Source organism: Erythrolamprus reginae, chromosome 2 (assembly GCF_031021105.1).
Source record: "Erythrolamprus reginae isolate rEryReg1 chromosome 2, rEryReg1.hap1, whole genome shotgun sequence".
NCBI lineage: Eukaryota > Metazoa > Chordata > Lepidosauria > Squamata > Dipsadidae > Erythrolamprus > Erythrolamprus reginae.
This window is the reverse complement of record NC_091951.1, coordinates 3,973,745-3,994,695: the sequence shown is the minus strand read 5'-3', so window position 1 is coordinate 3,994,695 and position 20,951 is coordinate 3,973,745. Positions and strand designations below refer to the sequence as shown.

General features: G+C 43.0%; 2 protein-coding genes and 1 long non-coding RNA gene across 3 annotated transcripts in view; 1 reads left to right on the top strand and 2 right to left on the bottom strand.

Moving 5' to 3' along the window:
* The window catches only part of LOC139162880 (zinc finger protein 721-like), a 154,659-nt gene that overhangs the window by 80,457 nt on the left and 53,251 nt on the right, over positions 1-20,951 (bottom strand). The gene's annotated exons all lie outside the window — the stretch shown is intronic.
* LOC139163008 (uncharacterized) lies at positions 221-10,655 on the top strand. The gene is made up of 3 exons (XR_011558397.1): positions 221-326; positions 4,829-4,918; positions 10,574-10,655. It is a non-coding gene; the product is annotated as an uncharacterized lncRNA (long non-coding RNA).
* Positions 4,926-18,589, bottom strand: LOC139162905 (zinc finger protein 665-like). The gene is made up of 5 exons (XM_070743809.1): positions 18,253-18,589; positions 17,311-17,427; positions 15,644-15,726; positions 13,048-13,174; positions 4,926-9,712 (listed from the first exon to the last, which is right to left on the bottom strand). Exons 3-5 carry the CDS (start codon positions 15,716-15,718, stop codon positions 7,818-7,820), a joined length of 2,097 nt encoding a protein of 698 aa, XP_070599910.1. The 5' UTR covers positions 15,719-15,726; positions 17,311-17,427; positions 18,253-18,589; the 3' UTR covers positions 4,926-7,817.

Sequence of the window (20,951 nt, the reverse complement as noted above, 5' to 3'; positions counted from 1 at the left end):
TCCCCTCCCCTCCCCTGCGGAGGATCTGGGTCGTGCAACGCCCCCTTGCCCGCCCACAAAATCACGGATGACACATCAGTCACCCAAGAGCAGCGAGGTATCCAAAAAGAGAAGCCACCTTCTGGTTGGTGATTCCGATTGTAAGGGATGTAAATTTAGGAAAGGATAACGAGGTTTTGAAAGAGGTCAGAGGTCTGCTAGGTGCTACTACCAGCAGAGACAATGGGGGCATTCTTTAAGATTTATTTATTTATTGTTTATTATTTAGATTTGTATGCTGCCCCTCTCCGCAGACTCAGGGCGGCTCACAGCAGTCAAGAATGCAGGTAAGAACTGTGATATGAGTGCTATTATAGAATAGAATAGAATAGAATAGAATTCTTTATTGGCCAAGTGTGATTGGACACACAAGGAATTTGTCTTGGTGCATGAATCCCAGCGACCCGGGTCCCGTCAACTAAAAAGTGTCGGTTGGCGGGCCCCAGGGGAAGAGCCTTCTCTGTGGCGGCACCGGCTCTCTGGAACCAACTCCCCCCGGAGATTAGAACTGCCCCTACTCTACCTGCCTTCCGTAAACTCCTTAAAACCCACCTTTGCCGTCAGGCATGGGGGAACTAAGACATCTCCCCCTGGGCATGTTTAAATTGTGTATGGTATGCTTGTGAGTGTGTATGTATTATATGGGGTTTTCTTTTTAAATCTTAAATGTTTTAAATGTATTCAGATTATTTATGATTTGTTTTTCTCTGCTGTGAGCCGCCCCGAGTCTTCGGAGAGGGGCGGCATACAAATCTAAATAATAAATAAATAATAAATAAAATATGCTCTCAGCGTACATAAAATAAAATATACATTTGTCAAGAATCATGTGGTACAACACTTAATGATTGTCATAGGGGTCAAATAAGCAATGAAGAAGCAATATTAATAAAAATCTTAGGATATAAGCAACAAGTTACAGTCATACAGTCAACATGGGAGGAAATGGGTGAGAGGAATGATGAGAAAAGCTAGTAGAATGGAAGTGCAGATTTAGTAGAAAGTCTGACAGTGTTGTGGGAATTTTTTGTTTAGCAGAGTGATGGCATTCGGGGGAAAAACTGTTCTTGTGTCTAGTTGTCTTGGTGTGCAGGGCTCTGTAGCGATGTTTTGAGGGTAGGAGTTGAAACAATTTGTGTCCAGGATGTGAGGGGTCAGTCAATATTTTCCCCGCCCTCTTTTTGACTCGTGCAGTATACAGGTCCCCAATGGAAGGCAGGTTGGCAGCAATTGTTTTTTCTGCAGTTCATACATCTTTATATATATATATATATATATATTTGTCTGGTGGTGGGCACCAATTCACTGACCACTTAGAAACATAGAAGACTGACGTCAGAAAAAGACCTCATGGTCCATCTAGTCTGCCCTTATACTATTTTTTGTATTTTATCTTAGGATGGATATATGTTTATCTCAGGCATGTTTAAATTCAGTGACTGTGGATTTACCAACCACGTCTGCTGGAAGTTTGTTCCAAGGATCTACTACTCTTTCAGTAAAATAATATTTTGAGTGAACACAAGAACAAGGGGACACAATCTGAAGTTAGTTGAGGGAAAGATCAAAAGCAACATGAGAAAATATTATTTTACTGAAAGATTAGTAGATCCTTGGAACAAACTTCCAGCAGACGTGGTTGGTAAATCCACAGTCACTGAATTTAAACATGCCTGGGATAAACATATATCCATCCTGTTGTGGTTCAGTCTGGGACCCCTCCGGGAATGGCTGACCTTCTGTCGGTTTCCAGCTCAGAGGGAGAGGCTGAGGAACAGGAGGTGCAGACTGACGAGGAAGAGGAATCCCAGGCTGAAGAAGAAGGACAGCCAGAGTCCCACCAGGGGGAGCTCTCCCCAGCAAGCAGCCTGGATTCCTTAGGGGAAAATGCTCAAGACATCATAGATATGCGACAAAGGAGAGCTAATCAGAGACGGACTCAATTGGCTAAGTATTTCCAGCATTAGAGGTCACAGCTGGGTTTGGGTGTGGTGCTCTTGGGAAAGGATAAAAGGCGGACCCACCCTTCCTGGCTTGTGGAGTTTTATCTTGGAGATTCGTGAGACCTGTCTGTGAACTTTGGTGGCTTACAATCCTGGTTTGTACCTTGGACTATTGAAACCTTGGGGGGGGGGGGGTGCCAGCAAGAAGCTTGTGGTATTGACTGGACATCAGGACCCTGCTGTAACGTATTATAGCCTGTCTGTTGTGAAGACAGGTTTTCCTTTGTGCTTATTTTTTCCAGCTATAAAATACTTTTGGCTTTTACCAGAGTGTCTGGCTGTTTTTTCAGTTGGTGTTGAGGTCTGGGAAAACCCAGACAGAACACATCCTAAGATAAAAGACAGGAAATAGTATAAGGGCAGACTAGATGGACCATGAGGTCTTCTTCTGCCGCCAGTCTTCTATGTTTCTATGTTTTTCATGTTGCTTTTGGTCTTTCCCCCAACTAACTTCAGATTGTGTCCCCTTGTTCTTGTGTTCACTTTCCTATTAAAAACACTTCCCTCCTGGACCTTATTTAACCCTTTGACAGATTTAAATGTTTTGATCATGTCCCCCTTTTCCTTCTGTCCTCCAGACTATACAGATTGAGTTCATGAAGTCTTTCCTGATACATTTTATGCTTAAGACCTTCCACCATTCTTGTAGCCCGTCTTTGGACCCGTTCAATTTTGTCAATATCTTTTTGTAGGGGAGGTCTCCAGAACTGAACACAGTATTCCAAATGTGGTCTCACCAGCGCTCTATATAGCGGGATCACAATCTCCCTCTTCCTGCTTGTTATACCTCTAGCTATGCAGCCAAGCATCCTACTTGCTTTTCCTACCACCCGACCACACTGCTCACCCATTTTGAGAAAGAAGTCACTATCCCTAAAATTGTATTTTGTGTGTGTGTGTTTATATTATGTATATATATATAAATTAATTATATATATATAATTAAATAACTAAATAACTAAATTTTTAAATAATTAAATAAACAAATAATTAATTAAATAAACAAATAAACAAATAAGAAAAAGAAGAGAAATAAACAAACAAAACCCCCAAAATTTCCCCCTTTCTTTTAAGTACTTTAAGCACTTTTACTTGGCCAAATTGGTGTTTTCCTGCAAAGTCCATTTCCTACACAATTTTCTGCTCTCATTTTATTCATTCCTATCAGGGACAAATTCCTGGCCTCCCAGGCTCCAAGCAGACCTCACAAAGGGTTTGCGCCACGCTAGAGCTAGCGCTTCCCATCATCCGTTAAATGTAAAGTTCACTTTGGCTTAGCTAAAGTGTCACGTTCCCAGTTTTCAGACACACACACACAAAAAACCCTCTGGGAAGGACTTTGATTCCCTTAGGAAATATGTGCCCCTTCCTGTAGGGCAGAGAATTCTCAACCTGGAGGTTGCGACCCCTTTGGGGGGTGTCGAACGACCTTTTCACAGGGGTCACCTAAGACCATGGAAAAAGACAAATTTCCCATGGCGTTAGGAACCAGAAGAGGCCTCTTTCCCCCTTCTTCTCTTTGGCCGCTACTCAATTTCTGCAAATACGCCACCAAGCGAGGGAGTGGGGCCTCTTCCTTTGTGGCCCCTAAGCTCCAGCATTTTTATTTATTTATTTATTTTGTCCAATACACAATGAGGGTTTTAGTGGGTATATATCTATATACACATAGTAAATACATGATTTTTTTTAATTTATTCTTTGTCCAATATACAATACATATGAAAGAGAATGGACAATAAGTAATATATATAAAGATAGGAAGTAAAAAGAAGAGAAGTAGATAGGAAGAGAATATATATAAGGGAGAGAATATATAAGATAAAAGGGATAAGGAAAGACAATTGGACAGGGGACGATAGGCACATCAGTGCACTTATGTACGCCCCTTACTGGCCTCTTAGGAACCTGGAGAGGTCAATCGTGGAGAGTCTAAGGGAGAAATGTTGGGGGTTAGGGGTTGACACTATTGAGTCCGGTAATGAGTTCCACGCTTCGACAACTCGATTGTTAAAGTCATATTTTTTGCAGTCAAGTTTGGAGCAATTAATATTAAGTTTGAATCTGTTGCGTGCTCTTGTGATGTTGCTGTTGAAGCTGAAGTAGTCGTTGACCGGAAGGACGTTGCAGCGTAGGAGATACTCATAGTAAAATATATCTAAGAAATAATAGAAAAGAAGATATAGGAATGGAACATATCAATGAAAGAATAGAAGAAGAGATATAGGAATAGAAGAAAGGGATAGGAGATATATGGCTCAGATTTTTTTTTCGCCCTTGGGCAAGAGAAAACAGCCAACAGAGGAAGTAAGCAATAACGGCAAATTAAACTAGAAAACAATACCATCTGTGCAATCCAGGTGACAAAATTAGAAAAGGAGGTAGCCCGCCGCTCGCCCTCCCGCCAGCAAGAGGGGGAAGACCTAGGGAAGCCGCCCAGCAGCTGATCTGCCCGGCGCCATCTACGCATGCGTGCCCATAGAAAAAAAAGGGTGCGCATGCGCAGATGGTGTTTTTACTTCCGGGTTGCAAAATCGCCATATAGCCATTTCGCAATGATCGGGGTCGCAATACCCGGGGGATCACTGTATACCGAAAGTAATTGATACAAAAATTAAGTATTAATGTATATTGAGTACTTTAATTGGTGATGGATATAACGTTTGTTAAATTGCATTGAAGGTACAGTATATGATACTGCATGTATGTTTTTGGAGTGGAGAAAATTTAAAAATGTTTATGGGGGAAAAAGATTATTATTATTATTAATTCAGTGGTTCTTTCAGGTCCACCAATAGAAGGAGATGATTCAGTGAACAAAGGTGGCTCCATTTTGTCCATTGGGAAGGAGAGAGACAGGATGGAAACAGGAAGAGGTACAACTTTATTTATTTATTTATTTTTGTCCAATACACAATGAGGGTTTTAGTGGGTATATATACACATATTAAAATACATGATATCAATGAAAGAATAGAAGAAGAGATATAGGAATAAGGGCAGACTAGATGGACCATGAGGTCTTCTTCTGCCGCCAGTCTTCTATGTTTCTATGTTTTTCATGTTGCTTTTGATCTTTCCCCCAACTAACTTCAGATTGTGTCCCCTTGTTCTTGTGTTCACTTTCCTATTAAAAACACTTCCCTCCTGGACCTTATTTAACCCTTGAACGCATTTAAATGTTTCGATCCTGTCCCCCCTTTTCCTTCTGTCCTCCAGACTATACAGATTGAGTTCATTAAGTCTTTCCTGATACGTTTTATGCTTAAGACCTTCCACCATTCTTGTAGCCCGTCTTTGGACCCGTTCAATTTTGTCAATATCTTTTTGTAGGTGAGGTCTCCAGAACTGAACACAGTATTCCAAATGTGATCTCACCAGCGCTCTATATAAGGGGATCACAATCTCCCTCTTCCTGCTTGTTATACCTCTAGCTATGCAGCCAAGCATCCTAATTGCTTTTCCTACTGCCCGACCACACTGTTCACCCATTTGGAGAGTGTCAGAAATCACTACCCCTAAATCCTTCTCTTCTGAAGTTTTTGCTAACACAGAACTGCCAATACAATACTTAGATTGAGGATTCCTTTTCCTCAAGTGCATTATTTTACATTTGGAAACATTAATTACATTTGGATACAATTTTATTGTACAATTTTATACAATTTTTCCTTATTGGTAGTTTCCACTGTCAATTTGTAATTTCTATCCCAAATTATTTCCCACCTATTTAATACTTTGGTATAGCCAAAGTTTTTTGCCCATCACTGTTTCTTTCACTTGTTCCATTTCAAGGCTTAATAGAAAGCTATATATTTTCTTTATTAATTCCTCACCCATCGCTAACAGTATAAGGTCAAGTGTTGTTGAGTCTTTATAGAAACCATGTGTCTTTGCATCTTTCTCATATCTCGATTGTATTTGCAGGTCCACACTTTAGTTTTGTAGTTCCTGTTTTGTTTTTAGTTCCTCCTCCTCATTCAGAATATCTTTATATGTTACATTTTTTTCCATGTTTACAACGTTTGGATGTATCAGTGCTTCCATTGTGGAAAGCAAGCTGGCATTTTCATATATATTTTTTACTCTAATCTTTTCCCATACTAAGGGTAGGGTGTTTCTTACATATATATTTGAAAATATCTTATGTATTTTATTCTTTTCATACCACAAAAAGGCATGCCATCCCAATTGAAGATCACGCCCCTCCAACAGTAGTAGTCTTTTATGTCTTAAGATTTATCTGAAAGACTCTTCTGCCTGGAACTGTATCTGCCCTGGAAAGCGAGCTCTGCAATTGGCATCCAGGAGAAGTCGGGCAGAGATCAAATGCTGGTTCCATCCTTTTGGCAGCCCACTGACACACACACACTTCCTCCCCCCCTCCTTTCTCTCACACACAGAGAGTGAGCAGTCTCAAAGATGTTTTTTCAAGAGACAACTGGACTTTTTTACAAAGCGTTCTTAGAGTGTTTCTTACATAGTGTCTTTGAAAATATCTATGTATTTTAATTTGTTCACACGATAAAAAGGCAAAAAGGCATGCCATTCCAATTAAAGATCCTGCCCCTCCAACAGTAGAACTCTTTCATGTCTTAATATTTATCATTCTTTCACCCAAGTTAGGAGGGAAGCCTGGTAATAAAGCTCCCAATCCAGCAACCCAGGGTCCCCATTATTTTTAGAGTCTTGCAGCATTTTCAGTCTTATTCTTGCTCTTTTGTTCTTGCCTAATGTATTTCAAGAGTACTGTAGTCATCAAAGTATGTTTTTCCCTAATTTTATATGGATCGTTTGGAACAAAAAAAGTATCTTTGGCAGAATACTGTATTCATTTTTATGATTCCTATTGATAGTTTCAAGGTTTTCCAGCTCTCCAAGTCCAATTTAATTTGTTGTATTAATCTTTTATAGTCATCTTCTTTCATTGTTGCACATCTTGCTATTAAGTATTGTTGTGGTTGGCTCTGGGCCAGCTCCTGCCCCAAGGACTGTGGGGGTGGATGTGGGTGAATCCTCCCAGTGTCAGAGGCCACTTTTACTGCCGATTGCTTCTGTCAGCGAAGCATCTGAAGCAGATAGTGGAAGTGAAATGGGATTCTCAGAGGGGGTAGTGGCAGACAGCCCATTAGGTAGTTGCCCCATGAGTGATTCATCATCGTTATCATCACTGGATTTGGAGGAGAGACATTCATTGATGTACGCAGTAGCAGGGCAATTGCTAGGAAAGAGCAGCTGTGCAAATACTGCAGGAAATAAGGTAGATTCCCCTGTGGCTGGGTGTAATTAAACTAATTGGGTCTGCTGTTAAATAGTCAGCGTTCTGGCGTCTGGGTGTGGAAGTTTATCCGTTTGGTAAAGGAGGATGTGTATTTTGTATCAGGATTCTACAAGGACTCTCTTTGACCTGTTTCCAGGAATATTGAACTAAATCATAGTCAAGTTTGTGACTTTGCGAACTCTTGAAGGGGAGTGGCTGTGACGTCTTCACAGCTGCTTGTTATCTGCTTTTTGTTTGTTTATTGTATACTTCAAATGTTTAACTTTCTTCACTACCTGAAGGTTTATCTTTGTCAGTTCATTTTTCTGTTTATCTGAAAGGGAAATAAGTTTGATTGCTGTGGATTCTTTCTTGAGAAGTATTCTCTTTTCACAAACTCATTCCACATTCCATGCATTTCTATTTCCCTCTGGCACATATCCTTCTACGGGGAAAAAGGGTTACTGTTACATCTGAAGCTCTTCCTAACGTTCCAGGAATTTATAGGGATTCTGTCATGTGTGGGTCCTTTTATGGTAAGTTAGAGACCAACTCGTTGTGAATGTCTTTCCACACACTGTGCACATATAAGGTCTTTCTCCTGTATGTACCGTGTTATGGGAAATAAGTTGACTGCTTTGGCCAAAGCTCTTCCCACACTCCATGCATTTATAGGGTTTCACAGCTCTGTGGATCCTTTCGTGAGAAGTAAGATAACCCTTGCTAATGAAGCTCTTTCCACACACCAGGCATGTATAGGGTTTCTCTCCAGTGTGGGCCTGTTTATGGCGGTTGAGGCTACTGCTCGTTTTATAGCTCTTCCCACACTCCGTGCATTTATAGGGTTTTTCTCCTGTGTGGATCAGTTTATGAGAAGCAAGGGCTCCATTTTGCCTGAAGGCCTTCCCACAGTCCAGGCATTTATAGGGTTTTTCTCCTGTGTGGATCCGCTTGTGAAGGTAAAGAACACTGTTTTGCTTGAAGCTCTTCCCACACTCCGTGCATTTATAGGGTTTTTCTTCTGCATGTACCTTTCTATGGTTCGTAAGGGAACACTTCGTAATGAACCTTTTCCCACAATCCACACATTTATAAGGTTTTTCCCCCGAATGGATCATTCTATGGCACACCAGGTAATCCTTGCTTCTGAAGCTCTTCCCACACTCTACGCATTTGAAGGGTTTTTCCCCAGTATGTGTCCTTTTATGGGAAGTAAGAGCTTTCTTCACACGGAAGCTCTTCCCACACTCCGTGCATTCATGGGGTTTTTCTCCCGTGTGGATCCACCGTTTATGAGAAGCGAGGTCAGAGACTGCCTTCCCACAGTCTGGGCATTTAAAGGGTTTTTCTCCCGTGTGGGTCCGTTTATGACAACTAAGAGCACTGTACCCCCTGAAGCTCTTCCCGCACTCCGTGCATTGATAGGGTTTTTCTCCCGTGTGGACCCTTTGATGGATAGTGAGGTAATTCTTCACACTGAAGCTTTTCCCACAATCCGCACATTTGTAAGGTTTTTCCCCCGAATGGATCCTCCTGTGGCAGGTCAGGTAATTACTACTTTTGAAGCTCTTCCCACATTCTGTGCACTGAAAGGGTTTTTCTCCAGTGTGTATCCTTTTATGGGAAGTAAGGGAATTCTTCATATTGAACCCTTTCCCGCAATCCACGCATTTATAAGGTTTTTCCCCCGTGTGGATCCGTTTATGGGAAGCAAGGGTACTGCTCTGGCTGAAGCCCTTCCCACAGTCCGGGCATTTGTAGGGTTTCGTTCCTGTGTGGATCCTCTTATGGGATGTAAGGGAACACTTCATGCGGAACCTTTTCCCACAATCCACACAGTTGTAAGGTTTTTCCCCCGAATGGATCCTCTTGTGGCACATCAGATAATTACTAGTTGAGAAGCTCTTCCCACATTCTGGGCATTTAAAGGGTTTTTCTGCACAATATATCCTTTTATGGGAAGTCAGGGAACTCTTCAGGCTGAACCTTTTCCCACAATCCACATACTTATGGATCTTTTTATGAGACGTTAAATGACCTTTTCTCCCAATGCTTTTTCCACAGCTCACACTGTTGTAGGGCTCCTCCCTTGCCTGGTTCATTTTATGCGAAGTGAGATCATTACTGCTGGAGCTTATTCCAGGTTTGCAACGGTTACTAACACTGGGGTTTGCTTGGAATATTTTTCCACTTTGATATTTCCCTGTGTTTTCTTCGGAATCACGTTGGGTCAGGAAACGATCCATTTCCACACATTCAGGAATAGATTTTTCTCTCCAGTTCTGCTTCTCTTCAGGTTTCCTCTTTCCCCTCTTATCTGTAGATGGATCCTCAGGAATTTCAGTTTTGATTGTTTGCAACGAACTTAAATTTGGCTCCTGGTCGTTTTCTTTCTTCTGCACATCAGATGCTTGCAGGGGGAGAAAAACAATTTAGAATTAGAATAATCTAAAACCTCCACTTTGGTGTTCCTATGCATAGATTTATCTACTATTGGGAGGAAGGAACAAGGGAAATGACAGCATGGATATTAGTTACTAACTTAAAAGACTAACATGGCTGCTCATCTAATCATTCTCCAATGCACTTGCAAGGAGAGTCCAATGTGGGTAGCTCTCCAGTCTGATTGGAAGGGACTGAGTTTAATTTAAATATAAGGCAGGCACCGCCCCCTAGCCCTTCAGTCTAATAACAAGTCTTAAACATAGAAGTCTGACGGCAGAAAAAGACCTCATGGTCCATCTAGTCTGTATTTTATCTTAGGATGGATCTATGTTTATCCCAGGCATGTTTAAATTCAATTACTGTGGATTTATCTACCACGTCTGCTGGAAGTTTGTTCCAAGGATCTACTACTCTTTCAGTGAAATAATATTTTCTCATGTTGCTTTTGATCTTTCCCCCAACTAACTTCAGATTGTGTCCCCTTGTTTCCTATTAAAAACACTTCCCTCCTGGACCTTATTTAACCCTTTAATATATTTAAATGTTTCGATCATGTCCCCCCTTTCCCTTCGGTCCTCCAGACTATACAGATTGAGTTCATTAAGTCTTTCCTGATATGTTTTATGCTTAAGACCTTCCACCATTCTTGCAGCCCGTCTTTGGACCCGTTCAATTTTGTCAATCTTTTTGTAGGTGAGGTCGCAGTAAACTCAGTCGCAGTAAAGGGATTTCTGAGTTTCCCACTCCTAAACGATTTAATGTTTTGATGGGTAGTTGTTAGTAAGGTATAACCTAACAATTAGTTTTTCCTCTGTTTTTATTTCAGGAAGATGCCCCCGACATGCCAGGGCCCCCGACATGCAGCATAGGGTTCATACCTCCCAAGGATTTAACTCTCCCGGCTGCCGTTCCTCCGCTGTCAGGCCCCACACTCTGGTCTAAGTAATAAGGGCCAGAGAGAGAGTGACAGGGTCACCGACCTCTGCGGTCCCACCCGGACAACAGGAGGCGGTTGACGTCGAGGGGGTCCACCCCCCTCGACAAACATACCAGGACAACTTACCTGAACGGTCTTCTCGATGCACTGCAAGGAGAGTCCAAAGCCACCCAGCTCTGGGACCAGGGCCACTGTTTCGTTCAAGCTTTTATAGCCATGAAGTTTACTTTGGTTTCTTGTTATTTGTAAGAAAAACCTATAGAGGATAGGGCCTAAATATATTAGGTTCCAGAACTTTCATAGAGGAAGGAAACAAGTATGATCCATGGTTCCGAGGAAAAATGAAGAAATTGGAAGTTGAGCTTGAATAACATGCCCAAATATAGACAATAGAAAAGGGCGGTCGATGTCATATTCAATACTATAAATATATCATTGTACTCATTGGTAGGGTATCGCAGTTTTCGTTTTGCGATCCCATATATGTATACAGTGGAACCCCGACATACGAAATTAATTCGTATGTCGGCGCATCTGTTTAAAAAGATCGTAGCCGGCATGGAAAATCCCCCCATGCCGGCTACGAGCTTTTCAGGCAGGCGCGCCGATTCTCCGCTCACTGCTAAAAGCGGAGAATCGGCGCGCCTGCCTGAAAAGCTCGTAGCTGGCACGGGGGGATGTTCCATGCCGGCTACGATCTTTTTAAACAGATGCGCCGATTCGCCGCTCACCCGGAGTGAGCGGAGAATCGGCGCGCCTGCCTGAAAAGCTCGTAGCTGGCATGGGGGGATGTTCCATGCCGGCTACGATCTTTTTAAACAGATGCGCCAATTCGCCGCTCACCCGGAGTGAGCGGAGAATCGGCGCGCCTGCCTGAAAAGATTGTAGCTGGCATGGGGGGATGTTCCATGCCAGCTACGAGCTTTTCAGACAGGCGCGCCGATTCTCCGCTCACTGCTAAAAGTGGAGAATCGGCACGCCTGTCTGAAAAGATCGCCGCCGGTCCGGTGGGGTTTTGCAGCAACCTCCGAGCCCAGGTTGCTCGGAGGTTGCTGCAAAACCCCACCAGACCGGTGGCGATCTTTTCAGACAGGCGCGCTTTCTCGAAAGGGCGGAGAAAGCCCTCTCTCGCAGCCTCCTGGCTGGGAGCACTTTCGCTGCGAGAGAGGGCTTTCTCCGTCCCTTTCGGGAAAGCCCTCTCTCGCAGCAAAAGTGCTCCCAGCCAGGGAGAGCGTTCAGATCCCCCCACCCCCAGCAGAAAGCGTTCAGATCCCCCCACCCCCAGCAGAAGCCAAGGACTCACCAAGCGCTGGATTAACGGAGAAGAGCCAGGCTGGTTTGCTTTGCAGAGCCGAATAAAGCGTCACGCCCCCCTGACGCTTTTGGCGGCAAAAGAGCCCAGCATCGCTTCGGAAGCCGCCGAAAGCGTCAGAGGGGCGTGACGCTTTATTCGGCTCTGCATCAGCTCGGAAGCAAAGCAAGCCAGGCCGGCTCTTCTCGGCTCGTATCCCGAATGGAAGCTCGTGAGTCGAGCAAAAATTTCTCTACTCTCCCAGCTCGTATCTCGAGTAGCTCGTAAGTAGAGCTGCTCGTATGTCGGGGTTCCACTGTACATATTTGGTTAATAGACATATTTTTTTGGTCTACTGTTTTTTTCCTAAATAAATTTTTGATTATTATAACAGAGCTCTGTTTGGTTTGGATTTTTCTATCATTATTCAATAAAAATTGTTTCTTGATTTACTACTCCTTCGTTTTATATTAGACTGGAGGGCTGGAGGGGGTGCCTGCCTTATATTTAAATTAAACTCAGTCCCTTCCAATCAGACTGGGGAATTACCCATATTGGACTCTCCTTGCAGTGCATCGAGAAGACCGTTCAGGTAAGATCAACGGTCCTTCTTGGCAATTAATAATTTTAAAGCAAAAACACTTCTTGCCATCAGGACGTGCCACATAAATTGCCTCGACTATGACCCATCCAACTTGCATTCAATAAGACAACATACCGTATTTTTCGGAGTATAAGACGCACCCTTTTCCTCCCTATAAGAGGCTGGATATGACCCACCCAACGTGCCTTTAATAAGACCACATATGTCGTTGCAACACAAAGCAAGACAAAATGTCTGGTTTAGGACAACTGCAATAGGCACAACATCCTCTCCCTGAACATCTCCCACAGTAATGGCCCAGGACCCAAGGACTGAATGTCCACCCTTGCTGGTCAGCACACTGATCTCTTTCTTCCAAATGGAGATCTGCTAGTTAGAAGACGATGAAGGGGGCGCTGCAACTAATTTAAGAAGAAAAAAGAAGAGGGGAAATCATTTTTAACCAGTTAGGCATAGAGGAACCCTTACCTAAAGAGGCCACCATCCTAGATGTTTCCAACATGACTTCGTGATACAGGGCTTTCTGGATGGGATCAAGTAGCAACCATTCTTCACTGCTGAAATGGATGGCCACCTCCCCAAAGGACACAGGACCCTAAAGAAGGAAGGATCCCTGTGAGCAGACTCAATGGAATTTGTAAGATGATGATGATGATGATGATGATGATGATTATTATTATTATTATTAATTAAATTTGTATGCCGCCCCTCTCTGCAGACTCGGGGCGGCTCACAGCAACAACAGAAAACAATATATAATACAAATTCAACAATTAGAAAGCTAAAAACCCAAATTTAAAAAAAACATGCACACAACATACCATACATAAACAGTATAGGTCTGTGGAAGATATTTCAGTTCCCCCATGCCTGACGGGAGAGGTGGGTTTTAAGGAGTTTGCGGAAGGCAAGGTGGGTGGGGGCAGTTCTAATCTCAGGGGGGAGCTGGTTCCAGAGGGTCGGGGCTGCCACAGAGAAGGCTCTTCCCCTGGGACTCGCCAAACGACATTGTTTAGTCGACGGGACCCGGAGAAGGCCAACTCTGTGGGACCTAATCGGTCGCTGGGATTCGATGGAAGATCTCCTCCAATCTGCAAATCTTAAAAGCACAAATGTCTATGGAGATTCTCAGTCATCCATGCTTATGGTTGATTCATAAACCGGCCTTGATCCAGTGGCATAGACCAGTGTTTCTCAACCTTGGCAACTTGGGGATATCTGGACTTCAACTCCCAAAATTCCCCAGCCAGCATTCGCTGGCTGGGGAATTCTGGGAGTTGAAGTCCAAATGTCTTCAAGTCGCCAAGGTTGGGAAACACTGTCTTAGAGAGACCATCTACCAGAGGCCCCAACATCTCATCATGTTTGCAAGAGGTTCTCTGGGATTTCTGTCTGACATTCGTTCGTTCGTTCGTTCGTTCGTTCGTTCGTTCATTCATTCATTCATTCATTAGATTTGTATGGCGCCCCTCTCCGAAGACATACTAACCAAACGGTCTTTGTGATTCTTTAAAGAGTCAGCTTTGCTCACAGTGATAAATATTTCAATTTTTAAAATTTGTTTATAGAAGTATAATATACAAAGAGGAAAAAAAAGTAAGAAGACAGAAAGGGGAAAAAAGGGGTGACATACCCAGAGAATCACCTCTCTATGGGCTGTCATTTTTTCAACTTAACAACAGAGGGGGGAGGCTTCCTTTTGTTTGCTTAACTTTCCGAGGTTTAGCAAAGTCCCAGAATCATCCCTCAAGATTCTCCGATAGCAGCAAAAGCCTCAAGCAGTTTTAGAAGCCGAGCTTCTGAGATATCTGGTGAACTGAAGCTGGGAGATGGGACCAAAACCACATCGTAGTTGGAGAAAACAGACGTTTGGGCATTTATTTTTCAAATGGAGAATAAGCTGTACCCTTCATTTATTTATTTTATTTATTGATTTTGTCCAATATACGATGAAGGTTTTAGTGGGTATACACATAGTAAAACCCATGATGAAGGTTATAGAGGAGATACTCATATTAAAATATATCTAAGAAATAATAGAAAAGAAGATAAAGTAATAGAACATATCAATGAAAGAATAGAAGAAGAGATATAGGAATAGAAGAAAGGTGTAGGAGATATAGTAGAGCAATAGGACAGGGGACGGAAGGCACTTTCTTGCACGCGCGCTCGCGCAAGCAAACTGCCATCCTGGGCCGGGATCATGGCAGCAGTGGGGATGTTCCTCCCGAATATCTGGCTAAACAGTGCACAAGACACAGAATTACGCGACCACTAAGGAATTCCACACATCTCCAAAACTTAGTTGAAAGATGGGCCTAGTCTGACTGATCGTAAATTTACATTTCTAATTTCCTTGTTGTGCTTTGTTCAAGAATAGCAGTCCATGGGTTGAGTCCCCAAAGAAACATAGAAACATAGAAGACTGACGGCAGAAAAAGACCTCATGGTCCATCTAGTCGGCCCTTATACTATCTCCTGTATTTTATCTTAGGATGGATATATGTATATCCCAGGCATGTTTAAATTCGGTTACTGTGGATTTATCTACCACGTCTGCTGGAAGTTTGTTCCAAGCATCTACTACTTTCAGTAAAATAATATTTTCTCATGTTGCTTTTGATCTTTCCCCCAACTAACTTCAGATTGTGTCCCCTTGTTCTTGTGTTCACTTTCCTATTAAAAACACTTCCCTCCTGAACCTTATTTAACCCTTTAACATATTTAAATGTTTCGATCATGTCCCCCCTTTTCCTTCTGTCCTCCAGACTATACAGATTGAGTTCATTAAGTCTTTCCTGATACGTTTTATGCTTACGACCTTCCACCATTCTTGTAGCCCGTCTTTGGACCCGTTCAATTTTGTCAATATCTTTTTGTAGGTGAGGTCCCCAGAACTGGACACAGTATTCCAAATGGGGTCTCACCAGCGCTCTATATAGCGGCATCATAATCTCCCTCTTCCTGCTTGTTATACCTCTAGCTATGCAGCCAAGCATCCTACTTGCTGTCTAGAAGCCTCCTACTGCTGCCCCATATAAGCTGCTTATATCTTCCCTCCTACCTGAGTCAGGAATCCAGCGGCACTTCCACTTCCACCCATAGAAGGAGATGGTTCAATGAACATCGGTGACTCCATTTTGTCCCCTGAGAAGGAGAGAGACAGGATGGAAACAGGAAAAGGTTCAACTGCATTTTTTTTCTAGCTTGAAGGCACAAGATAAGATTCCTTCCTGCCCTGCCCAGGAAAACCTCCATTTTTGTCGCTTATGCACCCGGCCTTTCCTAGGAGCCATGAATGAAAGGAGAAGACCAAACTCCATCACGTACTGAAGAACAAACTTCATTCATCTCCGAGACCGCCTTCTGCCGCACGAATCCCAGCGACCGATTAGGTCCCACAGAGTGGGCCTCCTCCGGGTCCCGTCAACTAAACAATGTCGGTTGGCGGGCCCCAGGGGGAGAGCCTTCTCTGTGGCGGCACCGACTCTCTGGAACCAACTCCCCCCGGAGATCAGAACTGCCCCTACTCTTCCTGCCTTCCGTAAACTCCTTAAAACCCACCTTTGCCGTCAGGCATGGGGGAACTAAACATCTCCCCCTGGGCACATTTAATTTATACATGGTATGCCTGTGTGTGTGTCTGTTAGTATATGGTTTTTTTTAAATCTTTAAATATTTTAATTAATTGAATTATTTATGATTTGTTTTACACTTGTTGTGAGCCGCCCCGAGTCTTCGGAGAGGGGCGGCATACAAATCCAAATAATAAATAAATAAATAAATAAATTTAGATGGTTCTCCTAACCTTTTGGAACAACACATGGAAATTTATACGCTTGGCAACCAAAACATTTGCTCAATCACTGTAAATTCTCTCTCCCCCAACTCTCTCCCCCAACTATCTGCAGTTTGAAACCAGAGAAATTATTGGTATTGCAGCAATCCAGGAAATATGACTGCAAGGACAAGCGATTTTGGAAATAGCCCAGCAAAGATCTGTGTATGAATTTAGTCAAAATTATCTCTTCGGGAAGACCAAAAAGAAAGAGAAATCTCCTGTCACGGAGGAGGAGCCAGAAAGCAACTCAAGGTGGACCCTACGAGAGTCGATCTTCTGCCAAAGGCAAACCAGACTCGCTCTGAAGGGAAGGAATTCCTTTTTTCCCCCCTCGATATTTTTAAATTATTTTTCATTAGACAAACAAAACAAAACAAAACAAAACAACATTCAACATTCAAGGAGCTGCCATTGCTCCGCTTGTCGTAGAAGTCTAACTAGTGCAGAAAAAAAACACCTAACTATAATCAGATCAATACAGAAATATAACTCTATATTCTTTATGTTAATTAACTTTCTTATCTATAAAATATCAAAATATTTAAACTAGTAATAAAATATTAAAAAATAACACTTTAAAATTTATATTGCAAAAATACTCTATGTTTATATTGTTTTTAAACTATTACATTCTATTTATTATCATGTTATAATTTTTTTGAAATTCACTTATTTAGTATAACTTAAAAAAAGAAACCTTGTCATATTAATGAAGGGAAGGAATTCCTTTGTGCCTCTTAAATCTTCTAGCTTGAAGAGGGAGTTCTATCTTTCTTATTGGGTCACCTTCTACTAAATCCAACGACTAATATAGGAGAAGACACAGAGAATTAAGGATAACTAGAATCTTCCTAGAAAGTGTCCAGTCCAGTGGAACAATCTTCCCTTACCTAGTGAGGTATCGTGAGCTTAACTTTTATCACTGAGGATCCCTCGGAAAGACAGATCAGGTGAAAGATTTGTGCAATCCACCCAGTTCCGCTCTATTCCTGGAAGGACCTCAGAATCTGGAAAATAAGCAAAGAAGAGCTATTTTAAGGACAGGACATAAAAGGATGTGGGTTTTATTTTCTGCCCACAAAACTCCTGTGTCCATCAGTGCCGATGGATGAGACCCAATGGGAGAATCGCTCCAAATGAGAAACTCTTTGGAAGGACGTATGAACAATTGTGTTAATAAGATTCTCTAAATCAGTGTTCCCCAACCTTGGCCAGCTGGCTGGGGAATTCTGGGAGTTAAATCCTGATATCTTCAAGTGGCCAAGGTTGGGGAACACTGCTCTTAAATATTTATTCACAATATTAATCTCCCAAACCCCATTAAGGAGAAATGGAAGAATTCATGCATGTGAAGATTATTATTATTATTTATTATTATTTATTGGATTTGTATGCCGCCCCTCTCCACAGACTCGGGGCGGCTAACAACAATGAAAAAAACCCAGCATGTAACAATCCAATTTAATAAAACAACTAAAAACCCTAATTATAAAAACCAAACATACACACAGACATACCATGCATAACTTGTAATGGCCTAGGGGAAGGAATATCTTAACTCCCCCATGCCTGGCGACAAAGGTGGGTCTTGAGTAATTTGCGAAAGACAAGGAGGGTGGGGGCCGTTCTAATCTCTGAGGGCAGTTGATTCCAGAGGGCTGGGGCCGCCACAGAGAAGGCTCTTCCCCTGGGGCCCGCCAAACGACATTGTTTGGTCGACGGGACCTGGAGAAGGCCAACTCTGTGGGACCTTCTCGGCCGCTAGGATTCGTACGGTAGATACAAAGGGATAGAAAGATCCCTTTGTATTTCTCAAAAGATGCTTCTCTGACCTGGAGCTCTTCCGGCTTCTCTTCCAGGCTCAGAAGGGATCTTCCAGCTGGTTCGCTCTCCAAAGATCCTCCCACCCTCGGAGTCTGAATCTTAATAATAATAATACAGTAATAATAATAATAATAATATTTGTATGCCGCCCCTATCCTAAGACTAAATGGAGATGTGTGCAAGGGATTCTTGTAGGCTTCCTTCTCGCCTGTCCTATTGTTGGATCTCCACCATGCACAGTCAAGAGCAGTTGTGGGACGGGTCTTCCCGCTCCCTCCAACCTCAGAATCCCTGAGTCGGAAGACACACAGCCCGCTTCCCTCAACAGATGAACAACTCTCACCCGGAACTAGAAGCCTACTCAGCCCGGAACTAGAAGCCGACTCAGACGGAGTGGAGCATGCGCAGTGGCGTCGTCACTCGGCAGCCAAGAGATCGCCCTCTGCTGGTACCTGGGCTGAAAGGGAGGCTATGCAGGGCAGCCTCTGGCCCGAGAGGCATCTGCCCTGGAGACACGTGTCACGGGGGTCGTGGGGAAAATAAGGGAGCACGGTGGTAGAGTTCGGTTAGTAGCCTGGGGATTTCAACATCTCAGCAGTCATTACCCACCCACCCACCCCCAGGCATTACTTCGCTCAGGTCCCACCTGTTTCATCTTTGGGACAACCCTCCCCCCCCCCCATAAACACGAAAATGGCCCCTCCCGTTGAGCTGCACGCAATCTGCGTAGCCCCTCCCCCTTCTGCTCCAAAGGCTTTGTTACTTCAGATTCTGCTCAGAGACGGAGGATTCCCATTGGCGCAACCTATTCCTTGGAAGCCAACTCCAAAGTATCCCAGTCAAACCCCGCCTCCCTAGCCCACTTCTCCCCTCTCCTGCGGAAGGGGTTTGTGGGGGGGGGGCTCCGCCTGCTGCTGGGATAGCGAAGGAGGGCCCACGGTAAGTGTGGGGGAGTGGGAGGGGTCATTGATGCTGCTGGGCGGGAACTTGACTGGGACCCCTCAGGTGAGACACGAGCGAGGCAGACGCTTGCGTGACTCCTCCTCTTCGCTTTTGGCTCCTCCCCTTCCAGTGCGATTCCCTCATATGTAAAACTGCGGAAAGGGGTTCGGCACAGGGGTTGTTGTTAGTACGTAGCAAAGTCGTGTCCGACCCTATAGACAAGGTTTCTCCAAGCCTTCCACTCTGGAGTCCAATGAAGGCCACACCGACTGGGGATTCAGTGACTTCATCCAGCCCCCTCATTCTCCTTTTGCCCTCAGTCGCTCCCGGCATTAGGCTCTTCTGCAGAGAGTCCTTGTGTCCCAGAGGGGTGGGCGGAGCTTATTCTGGCGGGAAGAGCGGAGACACTGACAGATGCAGCTGCGGCTCTGAGGGAAGAGCCGCCATGATGTTTGTGTATATTTGCGTGCTTTAGAAGGGACTAGACTCCTTTCTCTGGGTCAGACACCGACTTGGGCCTCCTTCTGCTCCCCTCTTCTCCCTCAGAGGCCCCTTTCCAGCTTCTTTAATGGGAGACCCCCAGGGGAACTTCTGAAGTCAACCCGTCGCTGAGGTAAATGAATCGGACAATCCCCACATTGGACCACCTTTGAACCCTCGGCTTCCATTCCCCACTAAAACCCTTCAGAATAATGATATTTCTTTCAGGGCTTCATTTGCAAAGGGAAAGAGTGGAATCGCTGGCTGGATTAATTCAATTGAAACATTATTATAAATTATTTAATATTATTATTTAATGATTTTATTATTTAATGATATTAAATGGGAAGATAAATGTACGATAGACGCTACTTGGACCCACCCACCCACCATCCACTCAAAGTACAAATCCTTAAAGGCCAAAATTACTTGTTCAAGTTGTAGAAAGAAGCAAAAGGTATGTACCTGCTTCTTTTTATCATATGTGGTGGATTTGCACAGAAACCAAAAAATAGATTCAAACATGGATTGAAAAGATTTTAAAACAAAGGTATTGGTTTAAAACCCGAAATATTCTTATTGGACATAATGGCAGGGACATTTAATAAAGAAGAAACATTTAATTGTACACATGGTAGCTGGAATAGTATATGCACAAAATTGAAAATTGAATAGAATACAAACAGAGAATGATTAAAAAGATAATGGACTGTGAAAATGAATAAACTGACAATGAAAATGAAAGAAGACTCCGGGTTTTGTAACGTTTGGGTGAAATTTTATGAATGGTTTGAAAAAGAAAATAGATAAAGTTTTTAATGTTGATTTAATATAATTAAATAAAATAATTTAATAATATAATACAAGAATGGTGGAAGGTCTTAAGCATAAAACGTATCAGGAAAGACTTAATGAACTCAATCTGTATAGTCTGGAGGACAGAAGGAAAAGGGGGGACATGATCGAAACATTTAAATATATTAAAGGGTTAAATAAGGTCCAGGAGGGAAGTGTTTTTAATAGGAAAGTGAACACAAGAACAAGGGGACACAATCTGAAGTTAGTTGGGGGAAAGATCAAAAGCAACATGAGAAAATATTATTTTACTGAAAGAGTAGTAGATCCTTGGAACAAACTTCCAGCAGACGTGGTAGATAAATCCACAGTAACTGAATTTAAACATGCCTGGGATAAACATATATCCATCCTAAGATAAAATACAGAAAATAGTATAAGGGCAGACTAGATGGACCATGAGGTCTTTTTCTGCCGTCAGACTTCTATG